Source organism: Malaclemys terrapin, chromosome 6 (assembly GCF_027887155.1).
Source record: "Malaclemys terrapin pileata isolate rMalTer1 chromosome 6, rMalTer1.hap1, whole genome shotgun sequence".
Lineage (NCBI taxonomy): Eukaryota > Metazoa > Chordata > Testudines > Emydidae > Malaclemys > Malaclemys terrapin.
This window is the reverse complement of record NC_071510.1, coordinates 7,793,433-7,812,372: the sequence shown is the minus strand read 5'-3', so window position 1 is coordinate 7,812,372 and position 18,940 is coordinate 7,793,433. Positions and strand designations below refer to the sequence as shown.

General features: G+C 42.8%; 1 protein-coding gene across 2 annotated transcripts in view; it reads left to right on the top strand.

The window, feature by feature from the left end:
* Positions 1-18,940, top strand: part of LOC128839866 (S-adenosylmethionine synthase-like) — a 30,798-nt gene that overhangs the window by 10,975 nt on the left and 883 nt on the right. The window contains exons 4-8 of one of the 2 annotated variants that reach the window (XM_054033217.1): positions 54-166; positions 916-1,059; positions 4,451-4,570; positions 5,917-6,099; positions 11,999-12,132. In XM_054033217.1, coding sequence (XP_053889192.1) covers positions 54-166; positions 916-1,059; positions 4,451-4,570; positions 5,917-6,099; positions 11,999-12,132 — 694 coding nt within the window. Of the gene's footprint in view, positions 1-53; positions 167-915; positions 1,060-4,351; positions 4,571-5,916; positions 6,100-11,998; positions 12,133-18,940 lie in introns of both variants that reach the window. The other variant, XM_054033216.1, reaches the window with a different exon arrangement.

Here is an 18,940-nt window from a genome sequence, read left to right as displayed (position 1 = left end):
ACAAACAAAAGAAGAATATTGTGGTATCATTCGCTTCCACTTCTCTTCACCAGGATTAGACTACAAGACTTGTACAGTGCTAGTAGCTCTAGAACAACAGTGTGAAGAAATCAAACATGCTGTCTTCCATGGCAAGAGTGAAGATGACATTGGAGCTGGGGACCAGGTAAAGTGTCTTTATTTTAAACATTTAGAGCCCAGTCCAATATACATTAAAAAAAAAAAACTATACAAGTATACATGGTAGATAATTAAAGCATGTGGGTTTGAACTAAATATTGTGTACATGATTAATAACAAGGCCAAGAAAACCTGGCACGTATTGGTTTCAACAAGTGCTGCCTACACATATCCAATGACTCTAAAGGCTAAAGCTACAATTAAACTTTTTGTTATGGCAGGTGTCATCAGGTGGCGCTGTTAGTCTTTCAAGGTCTTAGTGTGAGCAAATTTTGATTCTTAAAAGGACATGCTATGGTGTTTTGGGTTATGGATGGTTGTGTGTACAGGTAGCTTTGGGGGAGGGGGATGGAGCTGTGCAAACAACAGGAGTTAGTTCTTTTTCTTGGTTTCAGAGTAGCAGCCGTGTTCGTCTGTATCCGCAAAAAGAACAGGAGTACTTGTGGCACCTTAGAGACTAACAAATTTATTTGAGCATAAGCTTTCGTGGTCTCTGATTAGAGTGGGTTCTTGATGAGACGGAGTTATTTCTTGGGAACCAGGCAATGCTGTTGGTCTGAGATTCCTGGAAGAAGGGATTACACTGGTCGGCTGTTTGATTTCAAGGATGGTGTATGTGTAAAGAAGCAAGTGACACTGCACCCAGACTCCATGTCACAGATGCCTCTTCCCATGAACAGAAAATGGAAATAAGTGCCTTGGAATTATGTTTTCTTTTCTATTGCCTCAATGCAGGGTTTGATGTTTGGTTATGCCACTGATGAAACTGAAGAATGCATGCCTCTAACAATCCTACTTGCACACAAACTTAATGCAAAGATTAAAGCCCTGGAGAGGAATGGAACATGGGCCTGGATTAGACCAGATGGGAAAACGCAGGTTAGTAAATAATAGCAATTATAAATCAGATTTTAAAAGGGCTCTGCCCCTTAACTTGCACAATTGATTTTAGACCCGATTCACGTTCTTCAAGAAATGAAGGAACAGCTGGTGTGGCAGAGGCATGAATTCTGTGTGCTTGAATGGATTAGATTAGACAGGCCAGGAGATGGCATTTTCATACCCACTGCACAGATGGCCTGGTCCACACTGTCCTGCCAGTGCCTCAGTCATGACTCTTGGGACCCACATAAGGAGTGAGAGGAACATATCTGTCTCCTTGGACACTAACATGATCAGTTAGTACCAGCTAGGATGGTGCTTTTTGTGGTATGGACATGTTTTGGGAGGCAACTGGACTGGGACAACCCACTTACTTCTCTCAGGCCCCCAGATCTTTTAGTCAGTGCTGCCACAGGCTACATTTGAAGCAATGACCTAGAAGTAAGAGGCTGCATATCTGGTTAGTCATCCCCTTAGCCTTCCAGTACTGTCATGAGTGGGTTTGCTAACTGAGTGGTTAGAGTTACATTTTCTCCCTAGTCAGACAGTTAACGTACATATGTTCTCACAAGGCAGAGGAGAACTGAATGGGGGTGGGAATCGGAAGTATGGGGAATTGTTGGAGGAGAGGGCGGATTATGTTTAACTTCACTGGCTCAGTGGTGGTGAGTTAAGTTGCATTGTACTATTGCACTTTGGGATATTACTGGGGATGTATTGTTGTCAAAGGTTAAGAAAATCGTATGGATACATGACCTTTTTAGCACTTGAATCAATCGAAAAATTGGTTTGGCAGGTTTCTTTCTTGTTATGAGAAAGTGTTGGCATGTAGGCACTCATATACATGCAAACCGCAGGTAAGGGAAGGATGCAGGTAATAGATGACAAAGGAATCTTGGTAAGAGACTGGTCTTTATTTCCTGAGCAATCACCTGACTTAGGTCAGGGTTTCACTAATGTCTTATTTAGGGCTGTCAAGCGATTAAAAACATTAATTGCGATTAATTGCGCAAATAATCGTACTGTTAAACAATAATAGAATACCATTTATTTAAATATTTTTGGATCTTTTCTACATTTTCAAATATATTGAGTTCAATTACAACACAGAATACAAAGTGTACAGCGCTCACTTTATATTTCTTTTTTATTACAAGCTCTTTATCATGAAAGTTGAATTTACAAACGTAGAATTATGTACAAAAAACCCTGCATTCAAAAATAAAACAATGTGAAACTTTAGAGCCTACAAGTCCACTCAGTCCTACTTCTTATTCAGCCAATCGCTATGACAAACAAGTTTGCTTACATTTGCAGGAGATAATGCTTCCCACTTCTTGTTTGCAATGTCACCTGAAAGTGAGAACAGGCGTTCTCATGGCACTGTTGTAGCCGGCGTCGCAAGATATTTACGTGCCAGATATGCTAAAGATTCATATGTCCCTTCATGCTTCAACCACCATTCCAGAGGACGTGCATCTGTGCTGATGATGGGTTCTGCTCGATAATGATCCAAAGCAGTGCAGACCAACGCAAATTCACTTTCATCATCTGAGTCAGATGCCACCAGCAGAAGGTTGATTTTTTTTTTTTTGGTGGTTTGGGTTGTGTAGTTTCTGCATCGGAGCGTTGCTCTTTTAAGACTTCTAAAAGCATGCTCCACACCTCGTCCCTCTCAGATCTTGGAAGGCACTTCAGATTCTTAAACCTTGGGTTGAGTGCTGTAGCTATATTTAGAAATCTCCCATTGGTACCTTCTTTTTGTTTTGTCGAATCTGCAGTGAAAGTGTTTTTAAAACGAACAACATGTGCTGGGTCATCCAAGACTGCTATAATATGAAATATATGGCAGAATGTGGGTAAAACGGAGCCAGAGACATACTATTCTCCCCCAAGGAGTTCAGTCAAAATTTTATTAACCTGTTATTTTTTTAACGAGCATCATCAGCATGGAAGCATGTCCTCTGGAATGATAGCCGAAGCATGAAGGAGCATACAAATGTTTAGCATATCTGGCACGTAAATACCTTACACCGCCCGCTACAAAAGTGCCATGCGAACGCCTGTTCTCACTTTCAGGTGACATTGTAAATAAGAAGCCGGCAGCATTATCTCCCGTAAATGTAAACAAACTTGTTTGTCTTAGCGATTGACTGAATAAGAAGTAGGACTGAGTGGACTTGTAGGCTCTAAAGTTTCACATTGTCTTGTTTTTGAGTGCAGTTATGTAACAAAAAAATCTATATTTGTAAGTTGCTCTTTCATGATAAAGAGATTGCACTACAATACTTGTATGAGGTTAATTGAAAAATATTATTTCTTTGGTTATCATTTTTCCAGTGAAAATATTTGTAATAAAAATAATAATATAAAGTGAGCACCGTACACTTTGTATTCTGTGTTGTAATTTAAATCAACATATTTGAAAATGTAGAAAAACATCCAAAAATAGTTAATAAATTTCAGTTGGTATTCTTTTGTTTAACAGTGGGGTTAAAACTGCGATTAAACTCGATTGATTTTTTTAATTGCAATTAATTTTTTTGAGTTAATCGCATGAGTTAACTGCGATTAACCGACAGCCCAAGTCTTATTCCACTGTCATAAGGCAGGAGTCAGTAGCCACGAACTCCAGCACCTACCCCTAAATTTGAATCGGGTCACACTGATCACTGCCATATATCACCAATGATTAGAGTCTACAAACTGTAACTAGGAAGAAGCAGTGGAAGTAAGGCAAAGCAGACATGTAGGCAAAATTCCAAGAGGTCGCTAAGCATTTGCAACTTGGTTTGACTTCAGTGTGAAATGCTGGTGTACAGCACCTCCTGCAGTTTGATGTTTAGAATTAACTTCTTCCAAAAAGGGTAATTTAACCATAGCTGGAGCTTCAGTATTTTAAGTTCCTTTCCCTTCGCACTTTAGCCTGCTCCATCTATGAATGACCTTAATGCTTGTTGGCTGGGATCTCAAGCTCTTGTTTTTCATTATAATTACTTTGTTTCTCTGTAGCCAACTAGAGATGAGCATATGCTTCTGTAGTGGTCCTTCTTTATTTTAATTAGATAGTGGTTATTTTTGGCCTCTTTGAGGTCTGTATTTCCATCAATCGTTTTTCAGCGTCACCAGTAATAATCTAGCATCCAGTCCTTTTTCTAATCAGATTTCACCAAATTCTATTCCTTCTGCTATTAGAGGGAAATATGAAGTTGTTTTAAATATCCATTTGGGTTTGATGCCCCTCCTGGTCAGGGAATATTTGATTTGAATTTCCATGGCTGATTTTCAGGTCACAATGGAATACAAGGAAAACGATGGAGCAGTGGAGCCCATCCGTGTACACACATTGGTGATCTCTGTACATCATGCACCCGATATGTCTTTACAGCAAATGCGGAAAGAACTAATGGAAAAAGTTGTCAAAGAAGTTATTCCAGCAAAATATCTAGATGAGAACACAATCTATCATCTCCTTCCGAGTGAAGTGTTTATAGAAGGTGGTCCTAAGGTATGGTACTTTGAAAGATTTTTAATATAAATAGACTGATATTACATTCTGCAATGTCCTTTCTAAATGTTCTCTCTCAAAACAATTAAATGTACTGTTTTAGTGAAACAATACAAGTCTCAACTACATTTTTAAGGAAATGTGGTCACTTCTGCTTATACTCAGTCATCAGGAGGATGTGAGGAAGCTGGCATCCAAACTGTTCCTATAATTGTTTGGCCAATCAAGAGTGGATATGTAGAGATTCTTGAATCTTTATCAATGACAAAATATACTTCAATCATTACAGAAAGTTGAACATTATGTTAAACAAACAGGCTCTTAAATTACTTGCTAAAATTCTTGACTCTAAGCACTTGAGTTGATTTCACAATATCTATAATGCTTAGCACTTAGAGTAATTTGTATGGTTAATGCTATCCGGATGGCTATGCAATTTAAGATTGAGACACAATGTATTAATCCTCACCGTACATCAGAACCTGGAATTAGTTCAGTGTTTCAGTTACCCACACTGAGCAAGATTTTGGTTGGCCCTTACATGGGCGTGCACTAGGGAGAAGAAAATAAAAAACCTCTTCCCTACCTTATACAAGTGGTGTAACAAATGGCCAAATTCAAGTGAGTACCGGACTGCCATCGAGATACTCCCCACAGTGATAACAATTCCCCAGAGGGGTTGGGGAGTAAATAATGTCAATGTTCCTTCCCCCTTTTCTCCAGGCATCTTGCTACATAGGTGGGAACTATGTTCACCTCTTAAACGGGGGGTTGAAGTTCATGCACCCCCCTGTGCACTGGATGGCACATGACCTGTGCTGGAGTGGTGCAGCTCCCACTGGGGCAGTGCCTACAAGGTACAATCTAGTCAATTGTGTACAGATTTCACTAGATAACTAAAGGCAAATCCTGACTAGCCTTTTGCCTTATTTAGTGAAGTTGAGTTTTACTGTAAACCACTCCTCTTTTCCCTTGAAAGGGTGAATAATCCCACCACGTGTCACTGAACATGTTCAGTGGCCAGCAGTTCCAACATTATGATCCGTGCTGGATACGGGAAATGACAAAGGGAATAGGTTTTACTGTGTCTTTCAAAAACGGGCTGTGTTCATATGAATCTTCGAGAGTTACTACAGTACAAACTGTGGCACTTCCTACGTAAAATTCCACCTTACCCACGTAGGCTACATCAAATAACGGCCTAGAAAGAGACGCATAGCAACCCATTGATTGGGCTTATTTTGTTTCTGACATAATTACAAGCAACTAATCCATAGTGGTGTTGGAATTAATTTATACACAGAGCCTGGGTTTGTCAAGTCAACGTGTAATTGTTTGCCCTACAGGGGGATGCTGGACTGACTGGCCGAAAGATCATTGTTGATACCTATGGAGGCTGGGGAGCCCATGGTGGAGGTGCTTTCTCTGGGAAAGATCCTTCCAAAGCTGATCGCTCAGCAGCATATGCCGCTCGCTGGGTTGCAAAATCCCTAGTGAAAGCTGGTCTCTGTAGACGAGTATTGATCCAGGTAAGAAGGGCAAAATCAAGAGCAAGCATACCCTACTAAACACATTATAGGTAGTTCTCTCAGCAATCTCTATACTGCAGGCTGCCTAACACTTTGAATGATGAGACCATGTTTTCAGTTGCTTATACTTTTGCCAGAGTGAAACCATTTGGGTTGAAGTTTTTCATTCTGGGTCTAGGTTTCAGACTGAATTTTTTTGGCAAGTTTCAGCAAAAAATGTTCAGTTATTGCCAAGAATGAGGGTGAAGAAGAATGCTGTTTGGCCCATTTTAAATGCTTAGCTTTAACAAGAAGCTCTGGCACCTCAGTGATTTGGAGAAAGGGCTTGAAATTTGGTGGGGGTCACCCTCGTGTCAGTGTGCCTCCTGTGGTTCTCATGAAAACCCAAATTTGGACAAGTTACAAACCTGTGAAAAATCACAGTTTGCACATCCTCAGTAGAGATGTTGGAGGCTGGCAGCTACATTTTATGAGGATTCCATCTGCACTGAGCATGCTCTATCCCCACATAGCTCCTGCATGCTGACTGGACTGTATATGTGCCATCCCCCATGCCCGATCTTGCTCCATTCCAGGGCCATGGTGGCTGAGCAGGATTTAGCTTGCAATGGCTTTTCTTGGCTGCTGGAGACCGCTCTGGTGGCAGGTATTGGAACTGAGCAAGGAGACCCTCTTTCTATGTTCTTAATGCCCCCTACTGCCACCCGGAAAGCTTGAGGGAGGCAGCCTGATTACAGTGCAAAAGGATGAGAAGCAGAGGGAAGAGAGGAAGGCTGAAAGCAACAAAAGCTGTGAGATGGGGGTTGAAATAGTAGAAAACCAGGTCTGGAACAGGAGCTGAAGAAAAGGGGGACAGTCAACATGTTGGGGGCACAGCGACAGAGTCTGACCACTAGAGAGAACATCCTACCCCCAGAACCTGTAAGTGAACCCAGAGTTGCTGATTCTCTAGCAAATAACTGTGAACCCCACTTGTACAATGTCTCTTCCTTGCCCCCCACCTTCCAGTGGCTGATCCACACAGGACTACTAGGCTGTGCTTCTCTACTCATTACCTCAAAAGGCAAAAGTCTAAATGTCTCAGCCCTGCTCATGACCGAAGTGAGAGTCAATATGGCTCCACATGATAAAAATTTGTTTTTTTCAGATTGCTTTTTATGAAAATACAAAATTACATCCCCAAAATGACATGAAAAGAATGTTAAGGTTGCAAAGTCAAGCATTCCAAAATTAGGAAATGCCAGAATGAAGGCTGCCTGTGCAACCTTATTTGGTTTCCTTGGTCATATGCTTGATTATGATATTGTGTGATTGTGTTTGTAGTGTTGTTGTAGCTGTGTTAGCCCCAGGATATTGGGGAGACAAGGTGGGTGAAGTAATATCTTTTATTGGACCAACTACTGTGGTGAGAGAAGTTGGTGCAATAAAAGATATTACTTTATCCACCTTGTTCCTCTAGTATGTAATCATGTAATTTAAATATTTTCCACTGGACCCCCTAGCTCCATCAGTACAAAGGATAGATGGTGTTTAGGAAATTAATCAGGCTGCGTAATGAATAAGGCTTTTGTTCTTAGGATTGTGGGCTCATTTGCTTCAGAAGTTGGAAGATATGTAGTGAATGAGGTAAAGAATTACCGGCAGAGGAAAGATGGTCTTATGGCAAAGACAATCTAATGCTGTCCTGAAGAACTGGATTCTGTCCCTGCCCCTCTAAAGAATTCCTGTGGTGCTGGGCAACTCACTTCAACCAAACCATTCACAGATGGCCACTGATTATCTTCCGCATTTCTTGATTGCCCCACTTAAGAATCTACTACTGCAACGGAAGTCAATGGGAGCTCTGCTCTGAAAAATTAGCCCTTAAGCATCTGTAGCTGGGTTCCCAACATTAGTAAACATTGAAAATGTTGGCCTTAATCCATCCCAGTTTCTCCTCTGTGAAGATAAATGTATTTATGTTGGTGAAGCACTCAGATACTTCAGCGAGTAAACTTATGATTGTGTAACTATTGCAGGCTTTGGAGAGCGGACAATAAATAAGGGTAAGATTATGTCACGGAAGTCATGGATTACGTGACTTTTGGAGACCTTTGTAACATTTTCCAGCCTCAGCGTGGTCAGCCGATGGGGGCCCTGGAGCTCTGAGTTACCAAGGGTGGTGGGGGGACCCTGGAGCTCTCTGTTGCTACAGGTGGTGGAGGAGGCCCCCTGCAGCTCCCAGTCACCACTGACAATGTGTGTTGGACCCCACTGTCTGCAGTGGGTCTAGGCTCTCATCCCCCCCGCTTGGGTTTCGGTTCTCCTTCCCCCTCCCCCTCTCCCAAATTTTGTCTTGGTTATTTTTAGCAAAAGTCAGAGACAGGTCATGGGCTTCTATGATTTTTTGTTCGTTGCCCGTGACCTGTCCCTGACTTTTACTAAAAATAACCATGACAAAATCTTAACCTTAGCAATAAATAATGCTGGGGGTGGGAGGTGGGGAGGTGGGTGTACATAGAAAGATGAGGACAAAAGATTATTCAGTAAGTGAGCACCATCCATCCTGTGCACTTTATTGGGCAGGGGTCTTGGGGGGAAAAATCGTAAGTGATCATGGAATTAAAGAGTATCATAATGCATGTGTCCAGGGGGGCCGAATTAAGGTTGCTTGGGCATTTCCTAACTTGTACATGCTTGACTTCGCAATCATCACTTCAAACGTGTTTTTTATACAATAGAACTCTATTGCAGTAGTAACACTGCATTGTTATATGGAGGAGACAAGAGTTGAATGAGTGCAGAGAAAAATATATGCACTCAGAGGCAAGAGCTTGGTCTCATTCCCTACACCTTGCATTCCTTGCCTCGTTTCTGTACAGTTACATTAAATTCTGTTTTCCTTCCTTATGCATGAATCCTTGGGGCCTGTAGCTTTTGGGTGGTGCTCTGTTGAGTTGCCTGACCCTCATACAGATAAATAAATTAATTAATTAATGGAGATATCCTATCTCCTAGAACTGGAAGGGACCTTAAAAGGTCATCGAATCCAGCCCCCTGCCTTCACTAGCAGGACCAAGTACTGATTTTGCCCCAGATTCCTAAGTGGCCCCCTCAAGGATTGAACTCACAACCCTGGGTTTAGCAGGCCAATGCTCAAACCCCTATAAGGCCATGACTGGGCCCAAAACTAATACAGAACATGATGATTGTCTAGGCAGCATGCAATACCAGCAAGTATGCATAATTGTACTGGGTGACTGCTGTGTATCAGCTTTCATTCAGCACACTACATCCTCATATACATTAGAGGGCAGAGCTGTTCCACAGTTAAACTCTTGAGCTGAGGTTTCATAGCACCCTTGGTTCCTGCAATGACCTGATAATGACACAGCACCTAGAGGTCCCAATTAGGAACAGGGCCCTGTTGTGCTAGGCATTGTTACACACATGATAGGTAAAGGGTGAAGAGAGGGGAAAGAATGCAGCATTGGCCTAACATTCTTGACTTTAGTGGGAGTGCAGAAGGCCAATGCTACGTGCGTTTGAAAAGGCCACCCTCAATGAGGCAGGTGTCCGGGAAGGAGGAGAGGCAAGAGGGGATTAGTACATTGGAAAGTAGGGCAACAGCCGATATTAACAGGAGAGGTAAGGGATGGTGATAGGGAGAGAGGATGGAGAAGAGCACAGAAGTACAACTGGCAGCTAAGGTCTTGTGAAGTAGTGGGTTGTTGGTGCAAACAGTCAATCAGAGGAAGGAAATTATCAATAGACACTGAAATGAGTGTTATCACTGTCATGGGGCTGTTGAGTGTTGTAGTAAGAGTCTCTGCCTGCTGAACTGACTCTGTTCTGGAAATTATTTCCATGCTAACCAACTTTTCTGGAAAATCAGTGCAATGTATAGAGACAAAGTACACGTAACTATTGTTCTGTCTGTGACAACTATCCCATAATTCCAGACACAATAGCTGCAACCGGTGCATCGCAGATACATAGCATGACAGAAGGCTCATGCTAGACAGAAATTCCATGTACAGGAATACATAAAGGTGCAATGATATAGGTGTACAAAGATCTAATAGTTTTGTAGGTTGCAATCAAACAATGTTATCATGGGAAAGTAAAGCACCAAAAGTGAGAAATTGCCAAACTCAAGGTTGCCCTTTTGCCTTGCTTTTTTACTTATGAAATATCAGGATTGTCAAATCAGTTTTTACATAAGAACGGCCATACTGGGTCAGACCAAAGGTCCATCTAGCCCAGTATCCTGTCTTCCTACAGTGGCCAATGCCAGGTGCTTCTGAGGGAATGAACCGAACAGGTAATCATCAACGGATCCATCCCCAGTTGCCCATTTCCCAGCTTCTGACAAACAGAGGCTAGGGACACCATCCTTGCCCATCCTGGCTAATAGCCATTAATGGACGTAACCTCCATGAATTTATCCAGTTCTCTTTTAAACGCTGTTATAGTCCTAGCCTTCACAACCTCCTCAGGCAAGGAGTTCCACAAGTTGACTGTGTGTTGTGTGAAGAAGAAATTCCTTTTATTTGTTTTAAACCTGCTGCCTATTAATTTCATTTGGTGACCCCAAGTTCTTGTATTATGGGAATAAGTAAATAACTTTTGCTTATCTACTTTTTCCCATCACTCATGATTTTATATACCTCTATCATATCCCCCCTTAGTCTCCTCTTTTCCAAGCTGAAAAGTCCTAGCCTCTTTAATCTCTCCTCATATGGGACCTGTTCCAAACCCCTAATCATTTTAGTTGCCCTTCTCTGAACCTTTTCTAGTGCCAGTATATCTTTTTTGAGATGAGGAGACCACATCTACGTGCAGTATTCAAGATGTGGGCATACCATGGATTTATATAAGGGCAATAAGATATTCTCCATCTTATTCTCTATCCCCTTTTTAATGATCCCTAACATCCTGTTTGCTTTTTTGACCGCCTCTGCACACTGTGCGGACATCTTCAGAGAACTATCCACGATGACTCCAAGATCTTTTTCCTGATTTGTTGTAGCTAAATTAGCCCCCGTCATATTGTATGTATAGTTGGGGTTATTTTTTCCAATGTGCATTTCTTTACATTTATCCACATTATATTTCATTTGCCATTTTGTTGCCCAATCACTTAGTTTTGTGAGATCTTTTTGAAGTTCTTCACAGTCTGCTTTGGTCCTAACTATCTTGAGCAGTTTAGTATCATCTGCAAACTTTGCCACCTCACTTTTTACCCCTTTCTCCAGATCATTTTCCTGCTGTATTGGTGGTTTTCCTCTTGGGACCCAGAGAGTTGAGTTTTGAGCTCTCTGGGCCCTTGATTGAACAGGGGAAGGAGGTGTTGACTCTTCAGCAGAAGGCTGTCCTTGGAAGTGTTTGAGTTCAGTTAGCCAGTCAGAAGGATTCTGATAGGCTGAGTAGAAAACACTTCCCCTCTTAATTGTTTCACCTGAATAGCATTTCTGTCAAATATTTGCCCAGTCAAGCATAGTCTTCCAATCAAACAGAATAGTTGAGTTAAATTTCTAATGTAAACAAACAGAAACAACAAATCTTCCCAGCTTCACTTATACATCATAAGGAAGCAGAAAGGCGCACCCATTTCCCCCATGGTAGAGCCCCTTCCAAGTCCTAGTTCCTGAGTATGGCGTATTTTCAGTGTAAGAAGGTGGTTCCTATGGACCCCAACAACACTGGCCCAATACTTGCTGTTTTGACTGGGGGAAGGTTCCAGACCACAATACAGCAGGAGCATGCCGTAACAGAATACTAAAAACAGGTCCTAAAGGAAATACCTTATCTGTACTGCAGGGAATCTTAAAACTAGGTAGGTGTCTATTTTTGTAAAGCAGAAGGGTGCTGAATTGAACTGCAATTTCTAACTTGGTTTGATGTATGTATCCTACAGCTGTCTTATGCTATTGGTCTGAGCCACCCTCTCGCCATTTCCGTATTCCACTACGGCACTTCAGATAGATCAGAAGAAGAGCTGCTTGAAATTGTACAGAAAAACTTTGATCTACGCCTTGGAGTTATTATAAGGTTTGTCTCCCATTGGAGAACTTACACACATTGACGGTTCACTCTAGTATAATAGACAGTTGAACAATTTAAATTCAAGTGTTTGGCTCCTGTGCTCCTGACTCTGAAACAATTTATAATCATTAAAATACCCTTTAGCACCATCTTTGTGTCCTCCCCCCTACATAAACTGCTCCACTCGGAGGCCTAAAACTAGTCCTCAAGTGGGGTCCTCCCTGTAGAATGGTTTAAAACATCCTGCCCATAAAACTTGTCTATACTACATATTTTTACCAAGTTCATAAGAAGGTGATAATGCTGTTTAGTTCTGGTACAATTTGTGACCACACATCTTAGCTTACACATGATTATAACTAGGGGTCTATTTAAATCGCGGGGAAATGAAACATTTTTCATGGGTTGGTCACTTCATAACTAGAGGATTTTGCAGATGTGTTCATAATATGCGGCCGCCCTTACTTCTACGCTGTTGCTGGCGGCAGTGCTGCCTTCAGAGCTGGGTGCCTGGCCAGCAGCCGCCGCTCTATGGCCGCTCAGTTCTGAAGGCAGCGTAGAAGTAAGGGTGGCAATACCACCATCCCCTACAGCTTTCACAGGGGAGACCAGATTTCATGGTCCTTGATGTGTTTTTCACAGCTGCAAATTTGGTAGGGCCCTAAAAGTGGACACAAGAACAAATGGATATAAACTGGCTATCAGGAAGTTTAGACTTGAAATTAGACAAAGGTTTCTAACCATCAGAGGAGTGAAGTTCTGGAACAGCCTTCTAAGGGGAGCGGTGGAGGCAAAAGACATATCTGGCTTCAAGACTAAGCTTGATAAGTTTATGGAGGGGATGATATAATGGGATAGCCTAATTTTGGCAATTAATTTGTCTTTGACTACTAGCGGTAAATATGCCCAATGGCTTGTGATGGGATGTTAGCTGGGGTGGGATCTGAGTTACTACAGAGAATTCTTTCCTGGGTGTCTGGCTGGTGAGTCTTGCCCACATGCTCAGGGTTTAGCTGATCGCCATATTTGGGGTCGGGAAGGAATTTTCCTCCAGGGCAGATTGGCAGAAGCCCTGAGGGTTTTTCGCCTTCCTCTGCAGCGTGGGGCACGGGTCACTTGCTGGATGATTCTCTGCACCTTGAAGTCTTTAAACCATGATTTGAGGACTTCAGTGGCTCAGACACAGGTTTGATACAGGAGTGGGTGGGTGAGATTCTGTGGCCTGCATTGTGCAGGAGGTCAGACTAGATGATCATAATGGTCCCTTCTGACCTTAAAGTCTATGATTCTATAATTATAACCATGGCAGTGCACTGCATTTCACTGTGTCTCATGACCAGGGTAATGTAGTATGCATGTCAAAGTGTAATTAAACTTCAGTACAGTTCCTCTGTGTCATAGACAGGACTGCCTAACAGCATCTGCCACTGGGTTACCTAGACCTCCCTAGTTCATCTGAAGACTCCCACTTCTACAGAGGACTGCTCTGTAATGAGGCCTCCCTGCACTCTCTCCCTTTGTGGCAGCTGTCCCACAGGGTGTTGCTACCTATGGTCCAGCTTCTGATATACTTACTTCACAAATAATCCCACTGAATCAGTGAGATTGTCTGTGGAATAAATAACCCTCACTCAAGTTGAATACATCTGAATCTGGCCCTTTTCAGAAAGTGGCAGTCCAGTACTTGCTGTGGCTAGCCATCAGGAGCTGTAGCAAGCATGTCAACATCCACTTCTGGAGAGCTGGATTTTGGGGCCAGCTACTGCAAATATTTTCTCCATTTCAGGAAAGTGTTTGGTTTGATAATGAGGTGAAAACCCAACTAGTGATCTGGAACAAAGAGCCAACCTTAATAATAGTGCTGCAATCTTATAAAGCCTGTTTGAAGTTGACTAAACTTGATTTAAAAGGCAGCCAGCTAGTCCCATGTTTTAGGAGTCTACTTAAATTGCAGAGAAAACACACATATTTTTTGTGGGTTGGTCACGACATAAATAGCAAACTTCATGAATGACATGGCTATTTATGCCGTGACCAACCCACAAAAAATGAGTGCTTTCTCTGCAGTGTTTCTCAAAGTGGGGGTCCCGACCCAAAAGGGAGTCGCAAGCCTATTGTAGGGGGGTTGTGATATTGCCACTCTTACATCTGCGCTGCTGCTCTCAGCAGTGCTGCCTTCAGAGCGGCAGCTGCTGGCCGGGATCTCAGCTCTGAAGGCAGTGTCGCTGCCAGCAGCACTGCAGAAGTAAGGATGGCCTGGTACGCTATCGCCACCCTTACTTCTGTGCTGCCCCTGCTGCTCTTGGTGGTGCTGCCTTCAGAGCTAGGCACCCCACCAGCACCTGCTGCTGCTCTCTGCTCTGCCTTCAGATCTGGGTGGCCAGAAACCAAATTTCACAGGGGAAACCAGATTTCATGGTCTGCGATGTGATTTTCAGGGCTGTAAATTTGGTAGACCCCTGCCCATGTTTGTTAGATGCTCTCATAATAAACACAGGGAAACAACCACAACATTGTGTAAAAGTATTAGGGACTTGGCTTAAAACCCTAAGCCAAAATCCAGTTGTGGTTGAAACTATAAAAACCATTGAAAGTGTCACCTGATCAACAGCAGTAGTGGGGGGAAAAACCCTGTGCAGCCATCGAAGCTGTTCTATTCCATTTTTTACTCTGCTTCCACCATGGTGTGGCTGGTGACACTAGACCAATGCAGTCCTTGCACTCAGGGGAGCATAAAGACTGCGCTTGTGCTTGGCCCCTCACCTCTGGAGGGGGTCAGAACGGGAAGGGGGTAGTGCTCCCTGACCAGCACTTGCCTGCTTGTACAGAGGCGGGATGCAGTCTGACCCTAATACTTACCTTTGGTCACTGATTCATCAGACTCTACGTGAATCATAGGTGCTGTCTCCATGGATGCTCCAGCTGGGGGAAGGGATGAAATGGGGGCGGGGCCCGGGCTGGAGTGGGAGGGGAAGAGGTGGCGTGGGGGCGGGGCCTGGGGCTGAGCATTAGATGCTGGCGTCTGTGATGTGAATTGTTATGGGGAATTGCCTCTCTACTCCTAGTTTTCAGTTTTAATCTCTTTATCTGTGTAAAGTGCTAATATAAACTTAAGAATCCCTTTCAGAATTTTGAAAACATTGCTTTAATTGCTCACGTACATCTTCAATCCAGCATACTTAATGTGGTTCTAGTCTGATGGGGACTATAAATAATATTGTGGAGTTTCATAGTATTGTGTCTGAGGAAAACCTGGATGTATTACAGAAGTAGAAAGGCTATGTTCACACTACAGCTTAGGTTGGTATAAGTTATGTCACTCAGGGGTGCGAATAAGCCACCCTTCCGTGTGTGGACAGCGCTATGTCCGTGGGAGAGCTTCTCCTGCCAACATAGCTACTACTGCTCATGGGGGCTGGAATAATTAAGTCAACGGGAGAGTTTTCCACCGATGCAGCTGCATGGCTGTAAGCTCGGTAGTGTAGCCATCGCCTAAGTTATTTATGTACCTTAAATAATCAGATAAACATTTTTCTTTCCAAGTTATAATGTCAAAATGTGGAGAAACTTTCTGCCAGTATCTTTAAATCTTTACTACTCTTCAATCAGCTGTTAGCTCTGCATACACAGAGGGAGCAGATCTGTCGAGTAAGATCATCACTTCCATAGTACATTTCAGAGGACAGCATTTTATAGCTTTTCTGAAGATAGACACTCAGGCCTAGGCTGACACCTTTATTATATACTGTACTCTGGAAAGTAATATCCTTCCTGTGGTAGTGACCAGTATTCACAGACTGGACTCAATCTGCTAGTACAATCTAAATTCTTATTTGCTGTTTTCACTCTTGCTGTTGATAAGCTGATGGTTTCAGTGATTTCTTATTATATTATTCTTATTATTTTATTATAACACCCAGAACCTCTTGACTTCAGTGATTTTTGTTCATTTAATAACATCCAACGCAACATGGTTTAATACATATCGCTAGATTAATCCCTTTCTCACAAACCATTTTCACTATTTTGAGCACCACAGGTGATCTGTTCCAAAAGGAGCCAAAAGTTTTGGAGTCTTTGTGACAGGGTATAAATAGCCTAAGGCTTATTCATCACTCTGTGTGCTTTGCAAGTGTCCCCACCTGGGCCAAACTAAGGAGATAATTGGTTAAGGACTGGATGATTAAACAACTAACAAGGTGATTCAGCTCATCAGCTGGGGATAGTTAAAAGAGACAGGGGAGGAGAGGAAGGTTGGAAAGAAGGGCTAGCCCGTGATCTCAGAGAGATGAGAGCTCTCCCTGTTTCTCACCCTGTGTCTAAGGAGAAAGTAAAAAGCCTTACGTTGTGGGGCACAAGCACTTGTATAGCACATTGTAAATAACGCACATGGTGTTGAACCTATGCAGGAGTGTGTGAGGTCTGTTTGCAATGAAGAATCCATGTTGAGGGAACCCCACCCTGTGACAGTCTTGCTGCTTGGTTGCTCATTTACTTGGCCTTTTAAGTATTAGCATCTTCTAAATTAGGGCCTGATGCAAAGCTTATTGGAGTCAATAGGAATTTTTTTCCATTGTTTGCAGTAGGCTTTGGATCAGGCCCTTACATCTTGTTTTAAAGTAGTCTTGTCCAAATGTAAGTACTGGTATGATATGTGGTCCTGATATTGGCTCCTGCATGCTCTGACCACAAAGCCTCTTTCCAGTTTGAAGATCTATGGATATCCTGGTGGTACTTGTTCTACTTTACTTAGTTATTAAAGGCTTGGGCAATAGCCAGGACAATAATCCTGACAATAATATTAATGATCTGGATGATGGGATTAATTGCACCCTCAGCAAGTTCACAGATGACACTAAAATGGGGGGTGAGGTAGATATGCTGGAGGGTAGGAATAGGGTCCAGAGTGACATAGACAAATTGGAGGATTGGGCCAAAAGAAATCTGATGAGGTTCAACAAGGACAAGTGCAGAGTCCTGCACTTAGGATGGAAGAATCCCATGCACTGCTACAGCCTGGGGACCGAGTGGCTAAGCAGCAGTTCTGCAGAAAAGGACCTGGGGATTACAGTGGATGAGAAGCTGGATATGAGTCAGCAGTGTGCCCTTGTTGCCAAGAAGGCCAACGGCATATTGGGCTGCATTAGTAGGAGTATTGCCAGCAGATTGAGGGAAGTGATTATTCCCCTCTACTCAGCACTGGTGAGGCCACATCTGGAGTAGTGCATTGAGTATTTGGTCCCCCCACTACAGAAGGGATGTCAACAAATTGGAGAGAGTCCAGAGGAGGGCAATGAAAATGATTAGGGGGCTGTGGCACATGACTTACGAAGAAAGGTGGAGGGAACTGGGGTTATTTAGTCTACAGAAGAGAAGAGTGAGGGGCGATTTGATAGCAGCCTTCAACTACCTGAAGGGGGGTTCCAAAGAGGATGGAGCTCGGCTGTTCTCAGTGGTGGCAGATGACCGAACAAGGAGCAGTGGTCTCAAGTTGCAGTGGGGGAGGTCTATGTTGGATATTAGGAAACACTATTTCACTAGGAGGGTGGTGAAGCACTGGAATGGGTTACCCTAGGGAGGTGGTGGAATCTCCATCCTTAGAGGTTTTCAAGGCCTGGCTTGACAAAGCCCTGGCTGGGATGATTTAGTGGATGTTGGCCCTGCTTTGAGCAGGGGATTGGACTAGATGACCTCCTGAGGTCTCTTCCAACCCTAATATTCTATGAATAAATTGCTCAAGAGGAAATTAGCGTAAGAACAGTAGAGTAAGCAATTGCCTATATTCAACATAAACCCTTCAAATAAAGATTAACAAGTACAGTGAGCCTGGATTCAATGAAACTTTCATTATAGTGAAATGCAGTAAGGGCCCATATTGATTCAGACATTGGCTGATATTGGGACACAAATCCAGTGTAGAGAAATATGCCCCTCTGGCCGAAACCTTGAGAGCTAAAGGTTACCAGGTCCAGACACAAGCACTGATCATCAGAGCCTTAGGCGCAGGGGACCCCAGTAATGAGCGAGTGCTGACAGAATGTGGAATTGGCCAACGCTACGCTTGGCTGATGCCGCAACTCATGGTGTCAGATGCCATCAGGTGGTTGAGGGACATCTACATAGAACACATCACTGGACATCAGCAATACCAGGAGGGTGAGCTGGAGTGCCGATGAGAAGCGCAGTCAGGAAAGTAACAAATACTTTCCTCATGGATTGTATTTTCTAATGGACAACCAACCTAATTCTCAATTACTGAGGGACAATCTCCACTCACTGATATATTTTGCTTTCCACAACCAAATCTCCGTGCAACGTTTCATGAGTGATTTACCCGTGCATTCGGATTCTAATATCTAAACTGTATTGTTAAATCTATTCACCTAAATTTGGGTTATTGCTGATTATGTACTCTATGTATCATATGACTTTTAAAAACTAATTCTGTATTTGTGGATAATCTAAGCGCTATACCCAGATGTACAAACACTCTTTCCCCAACCTTTGTATTATATAATTTTTTTAACATTAGCTTTAATAAAATTTTTAAATCAGAGATTGACCATTACAGTAGCTGTAAACCCCAAGTATAGGCACTGTAAACCCTTATTACACTAGACTTGCATTAGTTCAATTTACCCTGGTTGCAAGCAGGGTTAAGCTCCACCCGTGCAAAAAGCTGCTTTGCCTGTCACTAGCGTCTTGCACCAGTGCAGCTGTGCTGGCATCTATCTACTGATGGCTGTTATCAGGTCAAAACCCTAGTGTAGACAAAAACTAGCTGGCTTGGAAAATATTCATTTGGCGGAACCCA